Below are 26,721 nucleotides of genomic sequence, written 5' to 3'. Positions count from 1 at the left end.
AAAATTATGGCAGTTTTAAAACCCTGACTTTTCCAAACTGCGGTATACCTTAAAAATGGTTAAAGTCCCCAAAATTTAAGTGGATTGATCATAAAACAGTTAATAATAATAATAATAATAATTAATAATAATAATTCCTTACATTTATATAGCGCTTTTCTGGGCACTCAAAGCGCTTTACACACAATGGGGGGATCTCCTCATCCACCACCAGTGTGCAGCATCCACCTGGATGACGCGACGGCAGCCATTTTGCGCCAGACCGCACACCACACACCAGCTGATTGGTGGAGAGGAGACAGCGATGAAGCCAATTGGAATATGGGGATGGTTAGGAAACCATGATAGACAAAGGCCAGTTGGCAGATTTGGCCAGGATGCCGGGGTTAAACCCCCACTCCTTTCGAAGGACATCCTGGGATTTTTAACGACCACAGAGAGTCGGGACCTCGGTTTAACGTCTCATGCGAAAGTTAAGTTTTCAACAAAAAAAAAACTACTCAAATGTTTTAACTCAATTAATATAATTAGTTTGAACAAACAGCAAATGTCATTTTATATTGCAATTTTTCTCTCACAAGAACTAAATTTGTCCCTATGACTATGGCTTTTATCAGATTTGTGAGAGCATATTTTATGTGTGAATCTTTTATTAAAGTAAATCATTTTTAATTAATGGACCAGACATGATAGTAATGACTTTTACATTGTCATAAACTTTTCCTTTAACTAAATGCTGCTTGTTTCAATTAATTTTGATCAAATCAAACCATTATGTTTACCATTATATTAATTCATTATGGCTGATAGAAAGGATATATTATTTTTTTACTTAAAATATAATTAATTTGCCTTTTTTATTTATTTTTAATCAAGACAATTTTCCCTCACATTTGACATACTGCAAATGTTAATTCTGGACCCTGTGTTATTCACCTCTTCCACAAAAAAAAAAAAAAAACATAGAAATTTATTGAAATGTTCTTCTTTCAGATCATTTGCAAGCCTAAAACAATGTTACATTTCTTCCCGTTTTATTTTACTGCCTGAAAACACCAAGCTGATGCCTTCAGATGTTTTATGAGGGGTAAATGTGAGGGGAGTTCAAGCTATTTTTCCCCTCTTATCGGCTTTCCTGCGCAGCGTGAGCATCTCTTTTGTGCTATCAATGATTCTTTCAGCCCAGCACAGAGGAAGTCATTAATGAGAGGCCGGCTACTCTCCTTCTCCTTTTTAAAACACACTTTTCCTCATCTATTCTCCTCATGCCTCTCATTTTCGCTTCACCAGCCTATTTCATTTTTCTGTGTGCATTTGTGTTGTCTTTACTGCTGACCCAAGCAGTCGCTGCGTTGCCAACATTGGTTTCCTTCTTGAGTGTTTCATCACCTCCGTCCCTTGGGTGCTGCTACCTGTCAGTTATAAGTGCATTACTTCTGCCACACTGTATTTGTACATTTACCATCAAGAGGAACAACCGTTAATGCTTACCTTACGCAATTTCGCCTCAAGGCTTATGATTTTACATATATAAATAGCCATAAGGATGACATCCATAGCTGAATGTAAGGAAAAAGTGGTTACTCTTTTTTACAGATTGGTAGTTATATCCAGTAATATTTACCCTAGCGCTGTGACCTGCATTTTAAACGTGCTGAACAGTGTTGCAGAATGCAGTGAATTCGCTCGAATGAGATTTCAAGCCAATTTCCGTATTAAAAAGACATTATGCTTGTCCCGAAATGTCTTGGCAAATGAAAAGGAATCTGTTTCAGTCTTGGTGAGATGAGATTATATTCCTTTCCTAGTTCTTGTATCAAGGTACATATTAAATTGAAGGAGAAAAATGTTGCAGAGCGCACATCTTTTTTTTATTTCCCTAAAATGAAAATTCATTCCTGTCCATTTTAGGAATACAGAGTGAAAGTAGCTCCAGCATATTGGAGACACATATTGTTGCATGCAACCTGTCAGGATAACCTTTAACCTAACCCAAACCTGTGTAAAATTATGGAGTACACATTATGAAACCATGTTTTCAAATGCTGTAAAGTAGCTATAGATGATAGATAATTTTTTTTAAGCTAGTCTGGGCATACAATATTTGAGGGGCTTAAATCTTTTTTTTTTATTGGTTACAATTGCAAATAAGCTGAATTGCAGTCTCCAGTGTAGATACAGAGTTGCATTTTTCTTTAGTTTTGTCACTGGAAATCAAATATATATATATATATATATATATATATATATATATATATATATATATATATATATATATATATATATATATATATATTTATAAATAAATAAGTATACACATTTAAAGGGATAGATCACTCAAAAAGGAAAATTCAGTCATCATTTATCCACCCTTAACTTGTTTCAAACCTTTTTTATTTTCTTTTTTCTGATGAAAACAAAAGAAGATATTTTGAAGAAAGCTGGAAACCGGTAACCATTGACTTTCATAGATTTTGTTTTTTTCTACTATGAATGTCAATAGTTTGTGTTCAACAGAAAAAAAAAAGTTTATTTCAACTTGAGGGTGAGTAAATAGTGAATAAATTTAAGGGCTCTATTATGCACCCAGCGCAATAAGGCGCAAGATGTGTTTTGTGCAATGTGCCTCCATCCCTACTTCATCTCGGCGGGATTTTTTTTTAGTTTGTTCATGATAATTTGCTTTTGTATAATGTTACTGTTATTATTAATATTATTTATTATATGCATATTTATATTTGTTTTAATAAAAACAAGCTTAGATGTGTCCACCTGTCGAGTTTTGGACCATATGGGGCATAAGAACAGGACGTGCGTTTGGATATAACTTAGATTTTGAACACACTTCGTTATTGTTGTTCATTTATTCATTTGCTGGAAATTAAAACTAAATTTAGAAATGGTTTTAAAAGAAATCTTTGCGCTTGACAAACAAAATCAATTATGGAGGCTAATGGATGTCTTCAGTGGAGTGAGTACAACACCGTTTTCTTAAACACAAAAGTAAAGGAGTAAAGAGTAAAAGTAAAGTAAAGAGAAAGTAAAGAGGCCGAATGGAGGAGGCTCGTTCTTTATCCTTGTGCTGCAGATGGTCTGTTTAACTGTTTTCTCACTATTGAATCGTTCCATTTTTTCACTTACAAAGTCCACCATGTAAATAGCAAATGCGCCATGGCGTGACGCAAATGACTTTTAAAGGAAAGGAGAGATGAGATTGGTTTAATGCACAGGAGGCTCAAAACACACCCATAACTCATTAAGAGAATAAGCACAATCCTGTTAGACCATGTGCTGCGGCATAAAAATAGCAAAAGTGAATTCGGACACGCTCTTAATGCGTTTGCGCCTAGATCGTTAAAATAGAGCCCTAAATGTTATGGGTGAACTATTCCTTTAAGTCATCCAATTATTCCATCCAGAACTTTCTTGTGCTAACAATTCAATCAAACGATGCATGTAGAAAACTCTCATAATTAACCTTGCAAAGCACAAACGCAATCTATGTGGTTAGGATGCTCTATATCCTCCGCTCACCTCAGCAGATCTCGCTTTGTAGTTTTCAAAATCACACCAGTGCCACAATGAATGCTCTTTTATTTTTGATGCCATTTCCTTGGGTCAGCAAACCCTCCCACCCTGAGAACTCACACACTCAGAGTTGTGTACGCAACGCTCACCATCTCTTCTCTGTCACCTTTTCTGCCCTCAGCCATTCTCTGGAAAGAACTTCATCTGCGCTCGATGCTTGTTTATGTGAGAGAGGGACAGAAGTGGGCAGGATTTCCACACCTACACAATGACTGGTGTTAGAAACTACTGACGGCCTCAGGTCTTCATGCCTTGGGCGCATTTTTAAAGACTTTCTGTCTATCAAGGTTTTTGTACATTGAATGTCAAGAAAACTATATCTTATATAGAATGCATTATGTCATATCAAACATACTTTTTGTATACAATCAATAAATCTGATGCTACAAGAATGCCATGCTGGATTATTCTTCATTCATAAAGTTGAAGACAAATGATTACATTTTAATTCATTTTAATTTTCAGATATTTCCCAAGTGACTGGACAAGACCAATGATGTATTTTGGGCTATGCAGATATATACTCCGTATGCCTACTTTTTTCACGAGACGTTTAGGTATTACGACTTCTGAAGATCAATATTTGGATTTACCCTCGTTATACTCACTTGTTTTGCTGATTAAACTTCCCTAATTTACGTGTATTCGTGTCCCCTTTAATTGTATACCAAATGTTTTTTAATTCGCATCCTTTTTTGTTGCAATCTGTGCATTTTTGTTTTTATTGCGCCATTCCCCATCTCCTGACGACTGCAGCAGCTGAAAAAAGACAAGTCAACTGAATTATGTCTCGCTAAAACATTTAGATAAAATTCTAAAACAGCATGGGCGTTGCTTTCATGTGTTGTGTTGTATTCAAAATTATTTTAGGACTGTAAAATATGTAAATTAGCCTGTACGTTTATATTTATGCCATTTTGAATTTTAAAAAAAGTGCCCCTTTTATTTATTTAATTCCTGGAAAAAATGTACTTGAGTATAGTGTTTGAGTTTTTAAAGAAGTGTGCTTTGCTTTTGTTTTCCTGATTTTTATTTTTATTTAAATTTGTTAGTTTAACTGTCTTGAAACACGATTTTTGTACAGTATTAACACACACACACACACACACACACACACACACACACACACACACACACACACACACACACACACACACATATTAATATACACACACACATGCACACACACAGTTAAAGTCAGAATTATTAGACCCCCATATATTTTCTTTAACAATGTATGTTTATCGAAGAGAATATTTTTATTGCAACACATTTCTGAACAAAATAGTTTTAATAACTCATCTCTAAATAACTGATTTATCTTTGTCATGATGAGAGTAGATAATATTTTACTAGATATTTTTCAGGACACTTCTATAGAGCTTAAAGTGACATTTAAAGGCTTAACTAGGGTAATTGTGTAAACCAGATAGGTTAAGGTACTTAGGCAGCTTAAAGGGGCTAATAATATTGACCTTAAAATTAAAATTATAAACCATTTTTATTTTAACCGAAATAAAACAAATAAGACTTTCTGAAGAAGAAAACATATTATCAGACATATTGTAAACATTTCCTTGCTCTGTACTTTAACTGTATATATAATAATATATTAAAGAAATTTAGACTTTTGTTGTTTTCTTTTCCTTATTTTTTTTTTCTAAAATTTGGGATGAGTGTGTAATAGTACACCACCTTATTTTAGGACTACACTACTGGACAAGACAATAATTCTTATCATACTTCTCTTCTGAATAGAGTTTTTCTTTATTTTAGTTTTGCTGGAATACATATACATACATTGTTGTTGCTTAGGGCAGCGTGTGAGAAACTCTCCAGGACACCGGCCCTCCTGGACCGAGTTTGGACACCCCTGACCTACAGCACCTTTAATGACAAAAGAAAGTTTTATTGCTATGGGTTTTATGGGAAACATGTTTGTCACTGAAATGTGGAACAAACTGAACCCAAATTACATAAAGAAGTCAGTCAAAGGTGAATAGTTGATTTGGAGATGCCTTTCTGCAGCAGTCTCTAAACAGTAACATTTATAAATGCATATTTCTGGTGCAGCACCAGAGCTGGGTAATGACTAATTACATGTAAATCTATGTATCACATTCCAAAAGCTATTTTGTTAAAAAAAAAAAAAAAAAAAAGTCACTTTATTTTAAAAGAACGGTTTTACAGTTTTTATTACAGTTGTCTTGACTATGTATACAAATATGGTCAAAAGTAATCCATTATTGTAAAATGTAATCAGATTACATTACCTAATGTGTAGTGATTACAATCATGTGATTTGTAATCAGCAAGGAACTACAAATTGTAATATACACAGCACTGAGTAAGAAATGGATAATGCATTTGCTAATGTTTGTAAAATATAAAATATGCATTCTTCTAAACAAGGTAAAATGGATCATAAAAAAGTAATAAATCTCATATTTACACCTTATTATTTTAACACCCACCTTTTACCAGCGCCATTCCAAATGACTGCTCAGGGACAAGGCTGTTTATTGGAAGGGGAACATTGTATCTCTAAACTGTCAGCCTTGTGGAAGAAACTCAATAATCTGCCCCTCAAAAAGTTATGTTTTCATGTGACAGATGTTGCAATAGACTAGCAGAAACAACAACACTAACATCCTGTAACTTTATATATGAGATAATAAGAGGAGACGCGTAGATCACTTGTGGTTTATTTATATTTGTGTACATTCTGTGTCATAATTGCAAATAGTTCTTGGGGAAAAAAGTAACATTACCACAGCTTTTAAAATGAGGTGTCGGAACAGAAATAAAGCAAAAACAAGCCTGCGTTATTTATGCATGATTTATTTATGTCGGGCTTGTTTGGCTGTATTTCATGCTACATTAGCTATTTCCATGCCTGCATGGCAGTAATGCAAGTCTCGCAGTCTTAACATACTTTGGTTTTTGAGCTTTTGAAGCAGGAAATAATACACATGCTGCTTTAAATCATTTAAAATACCACTGAAAACAACTTCAAAACAACGTCAACATTTTATACAACATAGATATTAAAAGGCATATAAAAAGTAATATGTTCATTGTGCTTTTTTTTCAACCGTGCCAAAAAGGTGTCTCAAAACTAAGCTCTATGATTGGTTCCATTAGGGAATAGCCCTTAGAGAGTCAACATAATATTTTAAGCACTTGTTTTACATTGAAAATGGAATTCTAAATGGTTAGTTAACATAAGAAGAATAACAATAGAAAGTTTTTAGTTGTATAATGCTTATATGATGCAGCTATTGATACAATTAAGAGACTTTTCTCTAAATGTGCTTAGGTATGGGTTTGAGTAAAATGTTCATCTTTGAAAAATTTTTTACTAAGTTTCAAAGAAAGTGATTGACTACCTTTACATGGACATCAGTAATTTGCCTTAATCTGAATAAAACGATAATATGATTAAGGTTTCACATGAATTGCTTTTTGAATGTTCATTTTATGATCTCGTTTTACATGTTTTACAAAACCCTACGCATTTCACGTTGTAGGTGTCTGTGGTCCTTCACTGACTCGGTAGGCGCCGAGATTAGTGTCAAACAGCCGTGTGTGTATCGACTATCCTGTCACAAATCCATCAAATCTATCCTGTCATCTGGAAAAAAACCTATCAAATCTTTCCTGTCATCTGGCAAAAATCCTACACGACGGTAATAGTTTGATTGCGGTGTTTACATGTCTGTACTGCACTTCAATAATGTGACTAAAATCGGCATACTCCACATGTCTTAATTTAATTTCTGTTTAGTTTAATAATGACCTTAATCTGATAAAATTAATTTAAAAAGGGCTGTTTAAATGGTAAACTCTAAATCAGTTTTGTCTTAATCATATTAAAATCGGATTATTGGTGTCCATGTAAATGTAATCAGATTTTTCAAGAAAAGGACAATTGACCTGAATAATGTTTTCATTTTCTTTCCATTCAGATATTGATTCCTTAAAAGGATAGTTCACCCAAAAATGTTAATGATGTCATCATTTACTCAACTTTAAGTGGTTTCAAACCTTTATAAGTTCCAAGAAACATTGACTGACATCCATAGTAATTGTTTTTCCTGCTATAGGAATCATGGATTACAGGTTTTCAGCTTTCTTCAAAATATTTTCATTTGTGTTCAACAGATAAAAGAAAGTCATAAAGGTTTGGAACCACTTGAGGGTGAGTACATTTTTATTTGTGCGTGAACTATCCCTTTTAACTCTTCTGAAGTTAAACAGTTGGCACTGTGCTGTCTAATAATAAATATAAATATGAAAACATGGCACATATTTTGTTCATTACTGCTAAAATGCTCTAAAATGAATACATATTGAATTTGGAAGAAATGTCAGCAGTAGTTTGCAGAACGAATCATATATATGCTGAATTTAACCAAACAAATTAGTTTGTTTGTTTGTTTGTTTGTTTGTTTGTTTGTTTGTTTGTTTGTTTGTTTGTTTGTTTGTTTGTTTGTTTGTTTGTTTGTTTGTTTGTTTAAATTCAGCCAAAAATAAATTGTTTGCAATCAGATCTTTGTTTCAAACCTTGAAAAAAAAAAGGAAATCCAATCAATCATTCAGAATACAGAGAAACTGAACTGTCTGAAACTGAGAAAGAATTGTAAAGTAGGCTCTTAATAGCTGAATACAGACTTTCTTCGGTCGTTTAGAAATCTGCTGACAAAGAGTTTTATACATCCACTATATAACCGAGGATGACAGATGACCCTTTCCCCTCAGTTTAGCCCCTCATCAGGCTGGCAATTTCGGATCCGGGAACACATAGCCAAACGGTTGCCCTCCCAGTAACCTGCATCCTGGATGTCATGACACCGACATTTGGTACAGGAGTCCACCCACACTGACTCTCCTCCAGGGATCACCTGCGTCCTGGAGGCGTTCACGTAACAGTTTGGCCCTGGAGAAACAAAAAGGGAAGATTAATGAGGCTCGTGATCTGAAGGTGAAGGTTTATTTTTTCCATCATATCCTTAAAGAGACAATGTTATGTAAGCCATGTAGGATATTTTATCAGAAACATTTGCTATCGAAACACAGGCTGCATCTAAAATCAATCACAATCTTAAAACAGTAGAGAAAAACAACCTGGATAATCAATTTTTCTGGTGATATTCTGAAGTGTGCATGCAATGAGTATCCCAAACAATTAAAAATTCAATAAATAAAAAAAATTAGATATAGGTATGTTTACAAATACATTTACATACAACAGTTCTGTCTGGTTCTTGAATCTGATTGGCTGATAGCCGTGCGATATTCTGCAAATAACAGCACTCGTCTAGCCTCTTAAACCTTCAACCTCCACCCACATACAGCAACAAGCAGAGAACACTACAGTTTGACAAATATTGCTGCTGTTGGACAACATTATGTACTTTTGGGGCTTTTTTTTTTTAGTGGAGAAAGTAGTTGTTTAGATTGCAGCTGTGCAGTTTACTTATAAGTATAGTGCTTATTTTAAAATATTTATAATTTCAGAACATCGTATTCAGTGCATCGGCCACCATCAGCCTGCCATATAGCACAGCAAAGAAAGTGAGGTTGACGTTCCGCCCCAAGATGGCGACTGAGACCGTATAATAAGTCCTTAGGGAAGAAAAACAGCATTTTCCCAGTGTGAATTTCAAACTACAGCAGAACATAAATCAGGTAAGTGATATTCTAATTCAATCTTTTTATTTTGCATTTGGTATTGCTGTATTTACACCACAGAAACTTGTAGTGTTTGCTTTGCTCTGGGATTTTCTGGGGTTAATTATATAAATACTGGGAAATGTCTGTAGATTGATGTCATTTCATGCCGTTCAGCCTAATAATCTTAAAATGTGGGCAAAAATGATCTGTTTTGTCATCATTTTAGACATTATGCCAGAGAATCATTTAAATACTAGCTCTAATGTAATGTTGGTGAAGTAGCATCAGTTTCTGCTGTTCCGACCGTCAGCTGCAGATGTGAATGAATGGCGGATGGGAGTGGTTGGGATAATTAGGTAAAAAAAAATTATATAAGACAATGAAAGTGCTTTTTTGACCTTCCATGCATATCAGACTGTTGTTGAAGACCCCCAAAACCAAAATATGACCGTTTATCATGCAAAATAGGGGCTCTATGAAGTTTTTGTTCAAATGTAAATAAAAGTTGAGAATTTTTTTTCTCTCTTTTGGGAGAAGCCTGTGTCATCTCAAGTAAAAAAAAAAAAAAAAAAACAGCTGGTTGAATAAAAGTAATTTTAAGTCATTATTTGCCAGGGGTATGAATAATTTTGGGTTTGACTGTATATTCTTTTATTTATATTTACTTTTTTATTTTTGTTACTCAAAGTGATGCTATCTGTTGCCATGAGTTACATAAAATATTCATGTTCTACTGTAGAAAATAAGTCACTTAAATAATGTCTGGCCTGAGGGTCAATAAAATAAAATCTAATTTTCATTTCTGTGTTAAGCCTTCCCACACAGGCTATTCTGAAGTCTATTCTTTATTATTTTGCAATGATTATGACAAAGCAGAGTTAAAAACAAAGTTTAAAAAAGGTAAAAAGAAAATGAAAATGTGTGTTATATAATTAAGCACAATTACTTTGTAATTATTTCAAAGACTGTATTCTTTATGAAAACAATAAGTGCCTAGGAGCATCATAGTTTTTTCTTTAATAAGAAATATATTAACTTTGCACCTTGAGTTTCAAGTAGTTACAGCATTTTATTTAAGTTATAAAAAAGCTTATATAAGTCCTTATAATTCAGATTTATATAATCTCATTTTTTCTTCAAAATGCAGAACTTAAGTTTAAACTTTAAAAACTTACGGTCAGGAGTTTTAAAAAAAAAACCTCAGCAACCGCCACTAATTGGAAGCCTTGGAGTGTAGATAATGACATTGCTTTTTTTTTTTAGAGTGTTTAAGATAAGGCTTTACTTTATTTCTTTTTCCAGTTTCTTTAGATTAACTAAATTAAACATTTTTCACCACTGAGGGTATTTTTATCAATGAAAATGCAGCATAATTTGAGAAACTGACCATTTATCACATGGGTTGAAGTATATGCTTTGATTTATGTGTGTTGTTTTGGCTGCCTACATGCCCGCCTTATCTTTACTCCCACTAAACACTATAATTACCTTCATACTTCACAGTTTACAGACAAAACAATACAGCAGAGGCTCAACTCATCAAGAGTGTTATCTTATTTTAGGTGCAGAAACCAGTCTAGCACATGACCTGCTGTCTGAAACTCCCCATCTGTTATTAAACGAATTATATGAAGATATTACATACAGGATCGTTACCAAAGACTAATCACAACTTTATCCTCTATGAATGTGTGAAAGATATGAGAAAATGAACCACATTAGCAGACAATTTACAGATATGACACATGTACACACCCCTAACCTGATTTCATCAAGTAGGATGTCTTCCTGGATCAACATCTATGTTGATCCTGGAACAACATTCCAATCAGCCAATCAGAATTAAAGGATATGTTTGCGGTTTATGTTAAATTTGGGCTTACTGTTTCTGCACTTCTACATGATTGTTATCCAACCATATTCCCCTCTGATTTTGGGAATAATTTACATGTATGCTTGGCTTTAGGGGAAGGGAATAAGTATGGATTACATTTTTAAACAAAAATAATGTTTCAGGATCAACATAGATATTAATCCAGGATCGCATCGTACTTGAAAAAATCATGATGTGCCATAACACACACCAAACTGAAATTCTTATTTCACCCTAATATAATTTTTTTTTTAATAATAAAACATTATATTAATTATATAATATCAAATAACTTTTTAATAATTTAAATTATATAAAAAAGTTATGGGTGGCTCAGTGGTTAGCACTGTCACCTCACAGCAAGAAGATTGCTGGTTCGAGTCTCAACTGGGTCAGTTGGCATTTCTGGGCCCTATCATACACCCGGCGCAGTGTGGCGCAAGGCGTGTAGTCTTTTGGTAGTTTCAGCTTGGCGCAAGAGTCGTTTTGAGGCGTTGCGCTACGCTGTTTAAATAGCAAATGCATTAGCGCTCATTTGTGTGCCCATAGGCGTTCTAGTCTAAAAAGGAAGGCGTTCTGAGGCAGACCGCTGGCGCGTTGCTATTTTGAGAAACTATAATAGATTTTTCATAAGACCAAAACTAACCCTGTCTAAACTCCAGCGCAGAGTTGCACCTCGCTTACGCACTGCTTAATACGCACAAGAGAGCAATAGGCAAATATCTTTACATATGAAAAAATTTAAATATTAAGGATATATATATATATATATATATATATATATATATATATATATATATATATATATATATATATATATATATATATATATATATATATATATATAGGATTTAATAAGAATAGATATAGGATATAAATATAAAGGATTAAAATATTACAAAACATATTATTTTCTAGCCTACATAAATATAAAAAAAAATCACTGCTTTTATGTCTTCTTCATCTCAGGAGGCTTTTTCAGTTCATTCATAACATTTGTATAATGTTATTATTACTAGCAGTATTATTTAATATATCCATATTTATATTTGTTTAATTAAAAACAAGCTTAGATTTGCCCACCTGTCAGGTTTTAGACCATATGGGGCATAGCAGGTGTATTTGGAAATAACTCAGTATTTTGACCACACTTGGTCATTATTGTTCATTTATTCGTTTGCTAGAAATTAGAACTGAATTTAGAAATAGTTTTGAAACAAATATTTGTGCTTAACAAACGAAATTAATTATTTATAGGCTAATTGATGTCTGTGCGTAAAGGTTTCCCTATCCAAGAGCGAAAGAGAAAGTGATTTATTATCTCTCATTCTCACGCAGTAGATGATCTAACAGTTTTCTGTTGAAAAAAATGTCAACTGTTTGCTTGTGAAATGCTCATTTTTTCCACTTTGACTTACTTTGCGTCCTGTAAATAGCGAATGCGCTCTTGGCGCGACGCAGCTGGGTCTTAAAGGGAATGGGAGATGAGACTCTAATTGGTTTATTCTCAAAACACACCTATAACTCATTAAGAAAATAAACTCAACCCTTTTATGATTTCAAATGCCTTGGCGCGAAGCGCATTTTCCCGTCCGTAAATTAGCAAAAATGCGTTCTGACACGCCCTGAAAGTGTTTGCGCCCTGCGTTTTGCGCTCTGCGCATGGACCGTCAAAATAGAGCCCTCTGTGTGGAGTTTGCATGTTCTCCTCGTGTTGGCGGGGGTTTCCTCAGGGTGCTCCAGTTTCCCCCAAAGACATGTCCTATAGGTTAATTGAATATGTATGTGAATGAGTGTGTATAGGTGTTTCCCAGTTCTGGGTTGCAGCTAGAAGGGAATCTGCTGCGTAAAACATATGCTGGATAAGTTGCCGGTTCATTCCACTGTAGCAAAACCTGATGAATAAAGGCACTAAGCTGAAGGAAAAGGAATGAAAAACAAGTTATGTGAACTAAATTTTTTATTGTATTAAGGTGAGCTTAAACTAAATGAGTCGAAGCAGAGTTCCATTATGCTTTCCGTCAAACTATAGGTGTTGAAAATAAGTGTTATTCTATGTGTTTTTGCAAAGAGGATCATAGGAAAATGTGAATTATGATGCAATTTGGTCTATGTAAGGATTTACAGAGACTGTATGAGAATAGAACCTGTGGTTAGGTTTGGAATGGGCTGAAAAAATATGTAAGGCTGTATACTGTTCCATTAATAATAATAATAATAATAATAATAATAATAATATATATATATATATATATATATATATATATATATATATATATATATATATATATATATATATATATATATTTTTTTTTTTTTGTAATTTGCCCACCTCTGCTTTATCGGTCCTCGCCAATCTGGCCGAATACATAGCCTACAGCAGCCACAACACGACAGGAGGTAAATGATGTTTGGGGGGCATGAGCGATCTATGCGCTCACGTCACAACAGCTAAAATATATATAGATATACAGAAGATGCTGTGCAACCTCTTTTACAGTCTATTGACGTGAGTGATGGTACCTTTGTTGCAAGTGCAACCATTGTATTTACCGTGTTTTGAGCTACTGTGACACGATCTGAGAAATTGTTTGTCATTTTTCTTACCAATTTTTTTACCTGTGTTATGTCTCTTTTTGTAAAGCTGCTTCTGGCCATGAGATGTGTTTAAGGGATTATTTGCAGCGTCCTTAATTAATTCACTTAAGTAAAGAGAGATCTCCACTTATGTGCCATACTTGGAGGGAATATGTGCTTTATGCATTATAAAGCTTGAAGCATTTGAATCGGTACTCGGTATCGGCCGATCACCATGACAAGGAGTAGGTACTCGGTATCGGCTGCAAAAATCCTGATCGGAGCATCTCTAAAAACAACTCTAAAAAAACCAACAACAACAACAAAAACACTTACCATCCTTGCACTGAGGGCAGCATTCGCCTTTCTGATAGACTGGATCAACACATGGCGGAGGAGCACAGTCTGCCACCTGACAGTGGGCAATGCCATCACTGTAACAGGTGCACTGCTCGCACGCTGACGGCTGTCAATCAAAGAGGATATCAAATGATTAAAAGCTTTTTGAATGGAACCAACAGGGCTTGTATACATAATTCAGACACCTGATGTTGTGACAATCTAACACCGCTACAATGTCAAGAATGTGATCAAATTCCTCTCACACACTGCTGTTTAAGTAGGAGCTGCATTACCACATGTGCCTCAGTGCTGGAGCTTGGGTAAATGGACTGGAAGAACGTGATGTCAGATCAGGCAAAGTGTATTCCTCCGAGTCTGTCAGAAGGCTTCAATTTTCCCCTCAGGGATTCCCCATTAGCCATAATAACCAAATCAGGGAGATAATGAAGCACATATAAGCCCTGCTTCTTCCAGGCATGCGCCACCAGAGATATTTCATTCTTCGGTTGCTTAAATGGAGTATTAAATTGCCTTTTGTTATTTAAGCCTAGCGTACATCATATTTGTTCTTCACCTTACTTCAGAACAAAAGAAGCCTGCTGTAATACCTTTTGAACTTGCACAATGAATATGAATGATCAAAAAATTACCTTTCAGAAGTAAAGGAATGCTTTGATCCGAGTTTACAAAGTGTAAATAAAAGATTTTTTGCTGTCTCAGGATGAAATATATGAATGGGATTTTATTAACATAGAAAGTGTATTAAATGCTAATGTCTGCATTAATGTTTCACAGTTTAACATCTGTGAACGTGAAATGTCAAAATATGGGAGAAGTATTTTGGTTGAGAAGTATGAGACTTTTTTTTTACTTTTAATGAAAACAAACAAAAAAAAAGATTTCTAAATAGCATTGTTTGTCAACTCAGCTGGCAATTTTTTGGCATATTTGGTAAAAGCATTTGACTTAACAATTTTTTCTTTTTAGCCAAAACAAACATGGTGGTCAAGAGAGGGCTAGTGCGCGGCAAGTTACATAAAAAAAAAAAAAGAAAAACATCTTTATCAATTTGACAACACAAATTCACACACATCCAAATACTGAAATATTTTCAGAGATACATGAGTTTTTTTGATTGTTTTAACACTGATTGTATGTTTGTATTGTTTGCATATTTGTAGGCCTAATAATCTGACAAATTGAGAAATTAATTGTGAATGAAACATTATTTTAACTCCACATTAACAAGTTAAAAAAGACAAATTTCCCCAGACAAATTTCCATTGTGATCTGGATTATTTGCAGAGCATTTCTATATTTGCATGTGTTATGAGAATTTTTGAAGATATACTCTAAATTAGTTAGTTTTCTTAACATTGCACGTTTCAGCTCTCTCCGCCACCATAAATAAACCTTCACTTGCTAGTGTAAATACTATAAAAACATGGCAATAATGAAATCATGACTTCTGAGCAATCCAGTGTGATCAGTGATATATTCTGTATTCCTTCTTATATGGTGGTCATAGTTTTTGATGTTTAACAAAATAACAGTTTATAAAACTCTCTGAGACAGCACACATAATGCTTCATATTTATCAATAAAGTGTTATATTTCCCTGTGTCTGGAGAGAATTTCACCAATTTAAAGCAATGTATACTGCAGGAGCATACTTTGCACAATATTTATGGACACATAATTATAATATTAAAGCTATTGTAAACAATGTAATATTGCATAATTACAAACAAATATTTTAGGGCTTTTATAAACAGTAATCAAAATGAATGTTTAATATAGCATAAAAAACTACATAAGGCATGATGGAAAAATACATAATTAAGTAAAATATCAAATATTAAGGTCTTTAACATTTTGTAATCCATTAAAAATAAGTTTGTTTATTCAAATGTATAGAAATATTAAAATATAACCATTTGAAAAAAGCAAGGAAAACATGAAGACTTTGGTCACTAAAAATACCAGTAAATAGCCAAGTTTTTCCCAGCATACTGTTAAGAATCGTTTCATAGTTAGTTAACCCTAAGCTGGACCTATTTACAGTACATGCATGCTCTTTCACTAAACAAGAAAATAAACAACAGTGGTCTCTGGCAACAAATGTGTATTCATACAGATTTATTTAACAGACTCGTGTTAACAATATTGATTTTAATGGAGTCGATTCTGTGTTCAGTAAACGATTTAATACACAATTACGCCGTCGCCACCTACTGATGTAAGCTAGAGGAACCTGTCAGAACGATTGATGAACAAACATCTCCACCAATGAAGACATGATTAATTTGATCAACCACGTGATGGCGCTAAATATGTTGAATTTTTCTTTATGGACCAAAGCTTTGGGGCATTTAGCAGGCAACAATGGCAACAAACTTTAAAAAAAGGGATTTTTTTCCACACGCCACGGCAAATTAAATTGCACACCAACATTAAATTACAGGCATAAACATTATTTATTTTTTGAAGGCATTAAAACGACACTAGAATTGTGCTAACTGCAGTGCAAACTACGATTAACTTAACAATTTAGCGTGAAGCAGCTTCGCTTTTCTATGTTGCCTGACGCATTAAACTTTACCTGAAAATGTTGTCCGAGTTCATACACTTCTCCCCCGTACTCGCAGCCGATCTTCTCGCATCTCGGACAGCAGTCTGTCGGGTAATGGCTGACATGGATGCAGGCGGTAGGCAGGGATGTGCACTCAGTCCGCGCGCAGGCAGACCCGTCAGCCGTACATTCGCATTGAGTACATGGATCCGAGTCTAGAAAGTACCATTCGCCCACATAATAGACGCTACCGTTCGCCTCGCAGGTCGTCTCTTGCTGTCCAGCGACCGAAAAAGCCAGAGCAGGATAGCCGGAGATCAGCAAAGTCAGCCAGACACGAAAAGTCACAGGGGAACCACAGAGAAAAGCCATGCCCATCATCAAAATACTTTGTCTCAAAGCAAAACTTGCAAATGCACTATAAATATTGATTAGTATGCTATTTTCACTAAATTGCGATTGCAACGTTATCTAATCTACATAAAGTACAGAATGCATGTCATTATGATATGTGTGTGCGCTCGCGCTTGGAGGCTGTTGCGCACAGGGAAAGTTTTACGCCTCCTGGGTTATGTTTCAATTTACACGTGACAGCCGAATACCTGAATATTGATTGGCTTTTATGGGGCATTCGCTGTTATTGCAGCTTTCTGTATCTATTGAGAGTTTAGAATGTGCTGTTTACTTAGCAAATAAATAAAATTAAAATAAACTTTAAAAATGTTTTTTTGATATGTTTATCCAATTAACAACTAACAATTTCAGTGCTCAGCATAATTGAGTACATCCCATTGTGAATTACATTGCGAATTTAGCAGCTACAGTGAATCTAGGCAATGTATTTTGGTGCGTTTAAACTAAACAGATTTATTAAACAGATATATTTATCAAAATAGTATTTTAGTCGCCAATCATTGAAAGATAATTGAAAAGAAATTGAAAATTAAATTTAAGCAAAATATTGCAAAAGAAATGCAACCAACAAGATTTCAACTAAAATTTTCTTTATATATATATATATATATATATATATATATATATATATATATATATATATATATATATATATATATATATTTATTTATATTTGTTTATTTCTCTTGATTTTTCCTCCTTTTAAATTTGTATCTAATGTTTTTATAAATCATATAAATTTGTGTGTACTAGTTTTTGGACCGTTTTGGACAGTTATTATTACCTTAGATAAGCTCAAGATTTGGCTTCTGTACTGACTAATCTAAAGTATACTGTATGCACCAATGTAATATTGTATAGCTTCCTATTAAAAATAATAATTTAAACGATACATTTGTAAGGGGTACATTTGCTTGTATATGCTGAGCACTGTAACTTCAAAAAACATGTTTTTGGCAATATAACATAACCAAAATATATAAACATAGTTTAGCTGCTTTAACCATGTTGTAACAAACAGATGCTCAACACACAAAATACTACAATAAAACCATGGTTTATTTTTTAACCATGTTGAAAATGTAAGATCTTTTAGTTAATTCTATCCCAAAATAATATTCTAGGTAGTCCTAGACTACACTATTCCCGCACTAAATTACACTCAATATACCCCTCTGTATCGCCTCTTTGTATTAAATGCAAGTCCAATGAAGGTACACTGGCACACATATTTTGGTTCTGCCCAAAAATATCAAAATTTCGGATGGAGGTGTTCTCTTTTTACTCTGAAGTACTAAGGATTGATTTTCCACCTGACCCTCTTATTGCAATATTAGGCTGGGCTCCTCCCTTTCAAAACTTTAGCTTGGATCAAATCCAGACAGTTCAATATGGAATGACTATGGCAAAAAAAGTTAATATTATTGACGTGGAACAAAGAGTGTACACCTAAATTTGAGACATGGCTCACAGAGTTTTGTAATGTACTACACATGGAAAAGATTAGATATGAGATTACAGGTAAACCAAAGAAATTTTCAAAAATTTGGAAGCCCTTTTTTGAATGTCTACCGACTGATCAATGAAAACTGATTGGTATGGAAGATTCTGAATCATAGCAATGTGAACAAAATACTAATTCTCAATAATTAGGTATGTATAGGTTTTCAATTATCCAATTTTATTTTTTAGTCTATTCACAAGACTTTGTTTTCACATAAAATAGGTGTTTGTATCTACAGTTAGCCTGAAATTAAAATCAAATCATTTTGTGATTTAACCTACAGTAACATGTAAATTGTGTGTCTGTGTGTGTGTGTGTGTGTGTGTGTGTGTATATATATATATATATATATATATATATATATATATATATATATATATATATATATATATATATATATATATATATATATTATATACTGTATACACAATGTAATATCAACGATGAAATATCAACAACATGAAATTTTCTTACACTAATTTCTAAATACAGAAAACGTATTACATATAATAGTATGAACAACCTGCAAGATCCTTGCATCCTAGCGTGAAACTCCCAACAACAAAATAAGATATTTTTAGGATTCAATAACAACTGGAAACGGTGAAGTCATTTGTAATGTACACCAGGTCTGAACGGGTTAAAGACGATCTCTAAGCCAACCATATGACACTGCGAGCTTGTCGCCATAGGAACTGGAATGTTTACACTGATACAGGAAGCTACGATTGTTCTGTGTCCGCTGGTAGGAAAACCTCTTCTTTTATAACCAGAGTAACATATATTCATGCTCGAGTGTGTTTCAGATATTCTTCTTTGTTATGTAAAGCTTTAAAGCTTTTATAACTGAATGTTATGTATTTTTTTGTTTTGTATCAAATTGTTTCAGTATTGTGTTTGTTTATCATGCTCTTTCGCTTTGTACAACGTGTCGCGTTTTAAAAGCATGAGTTGCATTTAGCTCAATGATCTCTTTATTTATTTCCAGCTATTTTCCCTCCAGTTGTGGACAAATCTGCTGCTCGACAGTGATGAGTTTTTGTGCTCGGCTCTGAAAATAGCGGCTTCATGGACAATTTCCAGCACCAACAGTCTGTGTGGAATTTAGTAAAGGAAAATGTGCCCTGCTCTGAACTTCCTGAGATCAGAGCTGTGCTTGGAGATGCACTGATTGATACTTACACAGAGTTATATTCAGAGGTAAATAAATAAGTAATATTTATGCATCAGAACGACTGACTAACAAGACTGAACAGACTGTGAGCACTGAAAGTAAATTATAGGTCTATAATAAAAAAGGAGTACTGACTACAAATGTTTCTTTTTTTATTGTCAAGTTGAAACATCCCTTCAGTTTGTAGATGCAATATTTTTTTAAAGATAGATTAGATTTGGCATGGATTATGAGAAAATGAAAGTCTTTCAAACATCCCTATAACAATAAAAAATAATTGAGAGAGAGAGGGATAAAGAGAGAGAGAGAGATGTACATTTAGAAATACATACAGTATGTGCTTTTTTAAGCACTGAATTGAATGTATCCATGATCAGGTGTTGTAGTGCACCCCTGACTTGTAACATTAAACCAGTTTTGAATTACATCTCCCAGGAGTGCATTATCTCATTGAGCATAGTCCCAGGAATCCCTCCTTACTTGAAAAGATATAGGGACCGTTTCAGAGATTACTTTTTGAAAGACAAATTGGCTTTCACAAACTTCCTCTCACCATTTGCGCAAACAGCCATGTGAATATGGAAATAGGGGGTGGAAACTTGTCTGTGAAAGATGTATGTGATTCCTCCTACATCAGATTTATAACCATTCTGTTAAAACCCCTCTGCTGATGTTCACACTGGATTAAGACTTTAGTGAATTTTTGGCATAGTAATAGCTCGAATGTGATATTCATAGTTAAATTCATTTTTCCCATTAAACAAAAATATATTCTAGAACCAATTATCCCGTTAAGCAAAGAAAACACTTTGGCATTTTAATAGTCCAATTAAAATATTTTTTTAATTATTATTATTATTAAACATGCAAGAGATGCGAAGTTTGGAACTATTTATTTGTAAAAGGCAAAGATCTGTGAGACAGATAATAAAACATTTAACTACTAAGATATATTTATGAATAAATAAAAAATACAAAATACATAAATAAAATTATTTTAAATGTAACTATAAACATTAAAGCATCACAGTGTTATAATGTACAGTTAAAATGATATTTAATTTTAGATTTGCTAATAATTATTAATAATTAGCAAATTATTAATTAATTATTTGCTAGGTATTTATGGGTTTTTTTAAGGTAACGTCATTTTAGAGTTAAAATGATTAGTGATAGTTATGAAAAAATGAAATAAAATAATGATAAAATTTAATTTAATTTTGTAAACATTTAAGGTCAGATATCTAATACATATATATCTATAATGAATTTACGATAACATTTTACATTAAAATTTTTAAAGATTCTCATCAGAATAGTAACTACAGTATATGACAACATTTGCTTTTAGTTTTCTTTTCCACCTTAGCGTCAGTAAAATAAATAGTGAACATTTTTAACATTTTTGGACTTTTTTATTTGCTTTTTTGCCCAGCCGAGTTTTTTAATAAACTTTAAAATACTGAGATTCATTTCTCAACAACTTGTCCTCTCTTCCTATCTCTCATTTGCTTTTGAGCCTGTCTCTTATAACATGTGTTCAGTAAAAAAATATACAAGATGCAGTGTACAAGAAAATACTTGTATTAGAAGTAATATTTAGCTCACCTACTGATTTAATCCTGCATCCTCACAGAAATGTCTATGCGCATCATAAACCCCTGGTTCTGCACAAGCCGCAGTGGAAGTGAATAAGAAGAAGCTGGCCTGTATTCTACCGAGTTATTTAGGATTGAAGTTGGTTTCATGCAGGCACAGCAGGATCAGAATTCTCCAGGAGCTGGTTTTACTCTGTCTTGCATTGCCTTAGACAAGCTTTGAAGTGTATTTTCAGAGTCCGAGGGAAACTTGAAAGTCTCAAGACAGGTGTGGAGATTGGTAATAGAGTGCAGACATTGTTTGCCAGTGCCGTGACAAGCTTTCATTTCCCTCTCCAGCTTTTCACCTCACATGAGAATAACACATGGATTTTTCTTTTCTGATATCCTCTAAAACTTTCATGTTTTAACACACACTTGCAGTTATCTAACATAAATTTGAGACACTTGTGATCATGGGATGTTAACCATATGGCTGTATTTCTCAAGATGTAGTGCAGCTTGTGACATGTATTTGGAAAGCTGAGCCAAAAAGCACTGTGTAACGCTTTCCTCTGTTGACCTGTTCTAGGTGGAGATGTGGGAGAAGATTTGGCAGGAGCTGCATTTCTCAGAGCGGGGCAGCAGGCCAGAAGCCCCTGTGTTTCCTCTGGCTGACCCTCCAGCTCTTAAAGAGTTGCTAAAAGCAGAGATTCAATTGTTGCTGCTCACTCTGAGGGAGAAAGCAGCCAGACAGGGCAGGTGAGGAAGTTACAGCATTGTAATGTTACCGATATGCACCACTTTTACATTGACAGACATCAAGCCATACAGATAGCACAATATGTTATACTGACACTTGCTTGTGAGATACTTTGAATAGAATCATCTGCTGTAAATGCTAAGCTTGTAGTTAGCTCTCTGTAGCTTTCACATGGTTGCCCACTGAAACTAAGCAGGGCTGAGCCTGGTTAGAATCTGGATGAGAGACCACGTGTTGCTTCTGGCAGAGGTGTTAGTGAGACCAGCAGAGGGTGCTCATCCTGCGGTCTGTACTGGTCCTAATGCGCCTGTAAAAGGATGGGGCCTCTATATACTGTCAGTAAGCACCAACCTTCAGATGAGATGCTAAACTGAGGTAAAAAGAGTAAAGGTATGTCCCCAGCTGCTGTTGTGTCATACAGGTAGATGCTGCATACGGGTGGTGGTTGGGGAGAGTTTCCCCAAAAACTGTAAACAGGGTTCATATGATCATGGAAAACCTGGAAAAGTCATAGGATTTTGACATGGCATTTGCCAGGAAAGGTTTTGGAAAAACCCACAAAGTTTTTGGAAAAGTCATGGAAAACAGATATCTGTACTTAATAGGTTATTTACTTATTTTCTGTCCTTGGCCAATCACATACTCTTACATTATTAGTGCTGTGTAATAATTATCTAAATTAATTTTGCATTCATTCATTCATTTTATTTTCAGCTTAGTCCCTTTATGAATATGGGGTCACCACAGCGGAATGAACCGCCAACTTATCCAGCATATGTTTTTGCGCAGCGGATCATCTCTGGGCAAACATATAAATATAAATTGAAACTAAATTGATTGTTGCATGTTTTATGATATGGTGTAATAAATTTAAACATGCATTGTTTTTTTTTTTTGTTTTTTTTACCACGCATAGACATTGCATGGAACTTTAGGTAATGAAAACTTACTTAAAGGTTTTGGAAAAACCATGAAAAAGTCATGGAATTTTAGTAGTAAAAATGTGCATGAACCTTGTGGAAAGCAAATGCACCATAAATATTTATTAGTATGCTATTTTCACTAAATTGCGATTGCAACATTGTCTAATCTAGATAAAGTACAAAATGTCCTCATTATGATATGTGTGTGTAAAGCAGCAGGGGGTGCTCCTCCTGCAGTCTGTGCGAGTCCTAACGCCCCAGTATAGTGATGGGGACTCTATACTGTCAGCAGCACCATCCTTCAGATGAGATGTTAAACCAAGGTCCTGACTCTTTGTGGTCATTAAAAATCCTAGGATGTCCTTCGAAAAGAGTAAGGGTATGTCCCTGGCTGCTGTCGTGTCATTCAGGTGGATGCTGCATACTGGTAGTGGTTGAGGAGATTCTTTCCAAAAACTGTAAAGTGGTTGAGTGCCCAGAGCAGTGCTAAATAAATGTAAGGAGTTATTATTATTTAATGCAAATGACAGATAAAAAATACAGATATTATAATACACTGGTACAATAAATCTGTTAATTAATTAATCTGTTAAGGCCAATTAAGGCCTAATTATTCTGATGTTAAAAGGCCCCCAAAAGTGAGGGACAGAAATATTTCAAATCTGTTTAAAAAACATCTTCATACAACAATTGTATGGTTTTGGAACGACATAAGAGTTAATAAATTACAGAATTTTTATTTTTGGGTGAACTAACCATTTAACTTTAAATGATATAGATGATCACATGAGTTTTTCAAAGGGTGAGCACGCACAAGAAAATATTAACTGATATTGACAAATTAATACATTTGTACAATTAACAAAAAGTTGATAACATATTTTAGCTTTCAGTTGTACATTTCAAATGCTGCTTTATTGAACTACATTAAAGTGATAGTTCTCTCAAAAAATGAAATTGTGTTTATGTGCTGACCCTTAAGTGGTTCTTAAATCTCTTTTTTCATCATAAATATTTTGAAGAATGTTGGACACTGGTACACTGTAAAACCCAAAAAGTTAAGGTAACTCAAATCATTTGAGGAAACCGGTTGCAATAAACCATTTGAGACAAAAACTAATCTATGTGTGTTGTTTGAACTTACTCCATTTAAGTTAAAGTAATGAGAAATTTAACTCATTACCTTCAACACTGAGTTTTAAAACTCTTTTTAAATGAGTAGAATTAACTTTCAGTAAATTTTAAGTTAAATACACTCATTTCATTTGAAAAAGTTGACTTTATAGTATAGCCATATACTATAGTATATAGTATATTTACTATAGTATATACTCCATATAGGAAAAAAATACTATAGAAGTCAATGGCTAGAAGTTTCCCATATTCTATAAAATATCTTATTTCATGCTCAGCAGAAGAAAGAAACTGGTTCGGAATAAATTAAATTGATTTAAAAAAAATTTTTATAGATTCTAACTGAAATGGGCCATCTTAAGATCCCATGTGGGTCCCATGTACAAGTTGCTTTCCCTTACTTGATGAATGAATGAAATGGCCTTAATGGAGATGCCAAGTATTCTTTTCAGCTGACTAGGGTTGAGTTTAAAGGTCAGCACTTTGCTTCAGTAAAATAGCATTGTTTTAAAGAATGCTTGCTGATAAATCATTGACCTTTAAAGCTTAGAGCAGCACACAACAAAAGGGTTGTTTTAGTAAAATAAAGTGAATTAGTTACGTCAGCAGTAATGACAATGCTTTGTTTGATTTGACAGGTGATATTCTGTTTGCCTTTAAATTTGGAGCAATTTATGATAACATTTCAATTTGTTGCCTAGTGACTTCTCTATAAGGGTTCTTTGTTACTACACAGACTTATTGTGGCTGCTTGTCTAATATAACAATGAAGTGGGAGGACGATATTTACAGGTACCAGAGAGACGATTTTCTCTCAGCAACCTTTCAGAGAGTGGAAAGAATGTTAACACTAGGTCTTGTTTTACGGTTTAATACTTAACATTTTTCTATGCTAATCCTAAATGTTGAACCTTTTTTGCATTTCCTAAAGTCTTACTCTTAGACCATGGTGGAAAGAGAACTGATAAACATCATACTCAATTAAAAGTACAATTTCTTGTCAAAAAAAAAAAAAATTAGTGCAGGTACAGTAAAATTATCTGTTCCAAATACTCAAAGTATGAGTAAAACAAAGCCCTTCTAATATAAACCATGAGTAATGAGTAGTGAGTATTATTCTGTGAAATACATTTCACCTTTATTGACTTTATTGAAGTGCCCTCTATTTTTCTGAATGTTTTAGAACTTCTGATTCAGTTGACTATGGGAGAAATTTCTAGGAATAATTAACGGCAGAAAAAGGTCAAACTACTTGTAAAGTATTATAAAAAAATATGTATTATAAGAAAATATCTGTTTGCATCAAGCAGCATAACAATCTGTTTTTAATGTTAAAAAAAATCAATGGAAGTGAATGAGACCGGATGTTTTGAGCCAAAAACATTATAATGGCTGCTCCTGCTTGTATATGAAGAATAAGGTATACTCTGGAATTTAAAGATGTAGCTTACATCAGTGCCATTTTTCAAAGGCATTTTAAAGTGTAAGATAAGTTACTTGCCGTTTACAGACTTTGAATTTAAAATGTGAGATTATTATGCATTTATATGCTGAGCGAAAGTGATGCAGTGGTGCAGTAGGTAGTGCTGTCGTCTCACAGGTAGAAGGTCACTGGTTCGAGCCTCGGCTGGGTCAGTTCCTGTTTCTGTGGGGAGTCTGCATGCTCTCTCTGCATTCACAAGGGTTTCCTCTGGGTGCTCCGTTTTCTCCCACAATCCAAAGACATGTGGTGCAGGTGAATTGGGTGGGCTGGATTGTCCATGGTGTATGAGTGTGAATAGGTGTTTATGGATGTTACTCAAAGATGGGTTGCGGCTGGAAGGGCATCCACAGAGTAAAAACATATGCTGGATAAGCTGGCGGTTCATTCCGCTGTGGTGACCCCAGAATAATAAAGGGACTAAGCCTAAAAGAAAATGAATGAATGAATGAATGAATGAATGAATGAATGAATGAATGAATGAATGAGGGAATGAATAAATGAATGAATACTGAGTGAAATCTGTGTTACCATTAGGGAGCAATGATAAAGAATGATCATCCTCTATTTGGCCTGTTTACTTTCTTTTAACTTTACTTTTTTCTTCTACTTTTGTGAAGTAAGGAAAAAGTGGAAACTCACTCCAATGAAAACATCCATCTACACACCTAATTTCATTTGTTAAGTGCAAAGATTTGTTTGAAAACCATTTCTAAATTCAGTTCCAATTTCCAGCAAACAAATACATTAACAATGATTTTAAAGTGTGGTAAAAAAACTAAGTTATATACAAACACATGTCCTATTCTTATGCCCCATAAAAAGGTTGCATGGATGCATCCATTAGCCTACATTTTTTGTTTAATTTGTTAAGCACAAAAATTTGTTTCAAATCTATTTATAAATTCAGCTCTAATTTCCAACAATCAAATAATAAGAACAATAATAACGAAGTGTGGTCTATTCCTATGCCTCATATGGTGATGCATACATCTCCAAAACTCGACAGGTGGACAAATCAAAACTTTGCATCAATTTCAGTTTTTATTTTGCTTGTTACTGACTTCCACAACATTGTTTAACTGCTGATCTGCTTTGAGGGCAAATCCCCTTTACTTCCCTTT

The 26,721-nt window shown here is 34.0% G+C and overlaps 2 protein-coding genes across 4 annotated transcripts in view; one reads left to right on the top strand and one right to left on the bottom strand.

Annotated features, from left to right (window-relative positions):
- Positions 1-6,277: 6,277 nt before the first annotated feature.
- zgc:113531 lies at positions 6,278-17,193 on the bottom strand. Its single transcript, NM_001013486.2, has 3 exons — positions 16,659-17,193; positions 14,051-14,180; positions 6,278-8,527 (listed from the first exon to the last, which is right to left on the bottom strand). Exons 1-3 carry the CDS (start codon positions 17,004-17,006, stop codon positions 8,346-8,348), a joined length of 660 nt encoding a protein of 219 aa, NP_001013504.2. The 5' UTR covers positions 17,007-17,193; the 3' UTR covers positions 6,278-8,345.
- A 2,047-nt stretch (positions 17,194-19,240) lies between these two features.
- Positions 19,241-26,721, top strand: part of ccdc24 (coiled-coil domain containing 24) — a 33,841-nt gene continuing 26,360 nt past the window's right edge. The window contains exons 1-4 of one of the 3 annotated variants that reach the window (XM_087239395.1): positions 19,241-19,291; positions 19,535-19,746; positions 21,357-21,586; positions 21,890-22,059. In XM_087239395.1, the coding sequence (XP_087095521.1) occupies positions 21,896-22,059 (164 nt within the window). In that variant the 5' untranslated portion in view covers positions 19,241-19,291; positions 19,535-19,746; positions 21,357-21,586; positions 21,890-21,895. Of the gene's footprint in view, positions 19,292-19,534; positions 19,747-21,356; positions 21,587-21,889; positions 22,060-26,721 lie in introns of those variants that run through there. The other 2 variants (XM_087239394.1, NM_001326378.1) reach the window with 2 other exon arrangements.

This window comes from Danio rerio, chromosome 2 (assembly GCF_052040795.2).
Source record: "Danio rerio strain M-AB ecotype USA chromosome 2, GRCz13ab, whole genome shotgun sequence".
In the NCBI taxonomy this organism is placed as follows: Eukaryota; Metazoa; Chordata; class Actinopteri; order Cypriniformes; family Danionidae; genus Danio; species Danio rerio.
The sequence above is the reverse complement of the archived record's forward strand: the minus strand, read 5'-3'. Positions and strand labels throughout refer to the sequence as shown.

Excerpts from the sequence above, each read along its gene's own strand:
- zgc:113531 (NM_001013486.2), bottom strand. The coding sequence starts at position 17,006 with ATGGGCATGGCTTTTCTCTGTGGTTCCCCTGTGACTTTTCGTGTCTGG. Across the intron at positions 14,181-16,658 it reads AACTCGGACAACATTTTCAG|CCGTCAGCGTGCGAGCAGTG; the intron begins GTAAAGTTTAAT and ends TTTGATTGACAG. Across the intron at positions 8,528-14,050 it reads CTGCCCTCAGTGCAAGGATG|GGCCAAACTGTTACGTGAAC; the intron begins GTAAGTGTTTTT and ends TTGTTTCTCCAG.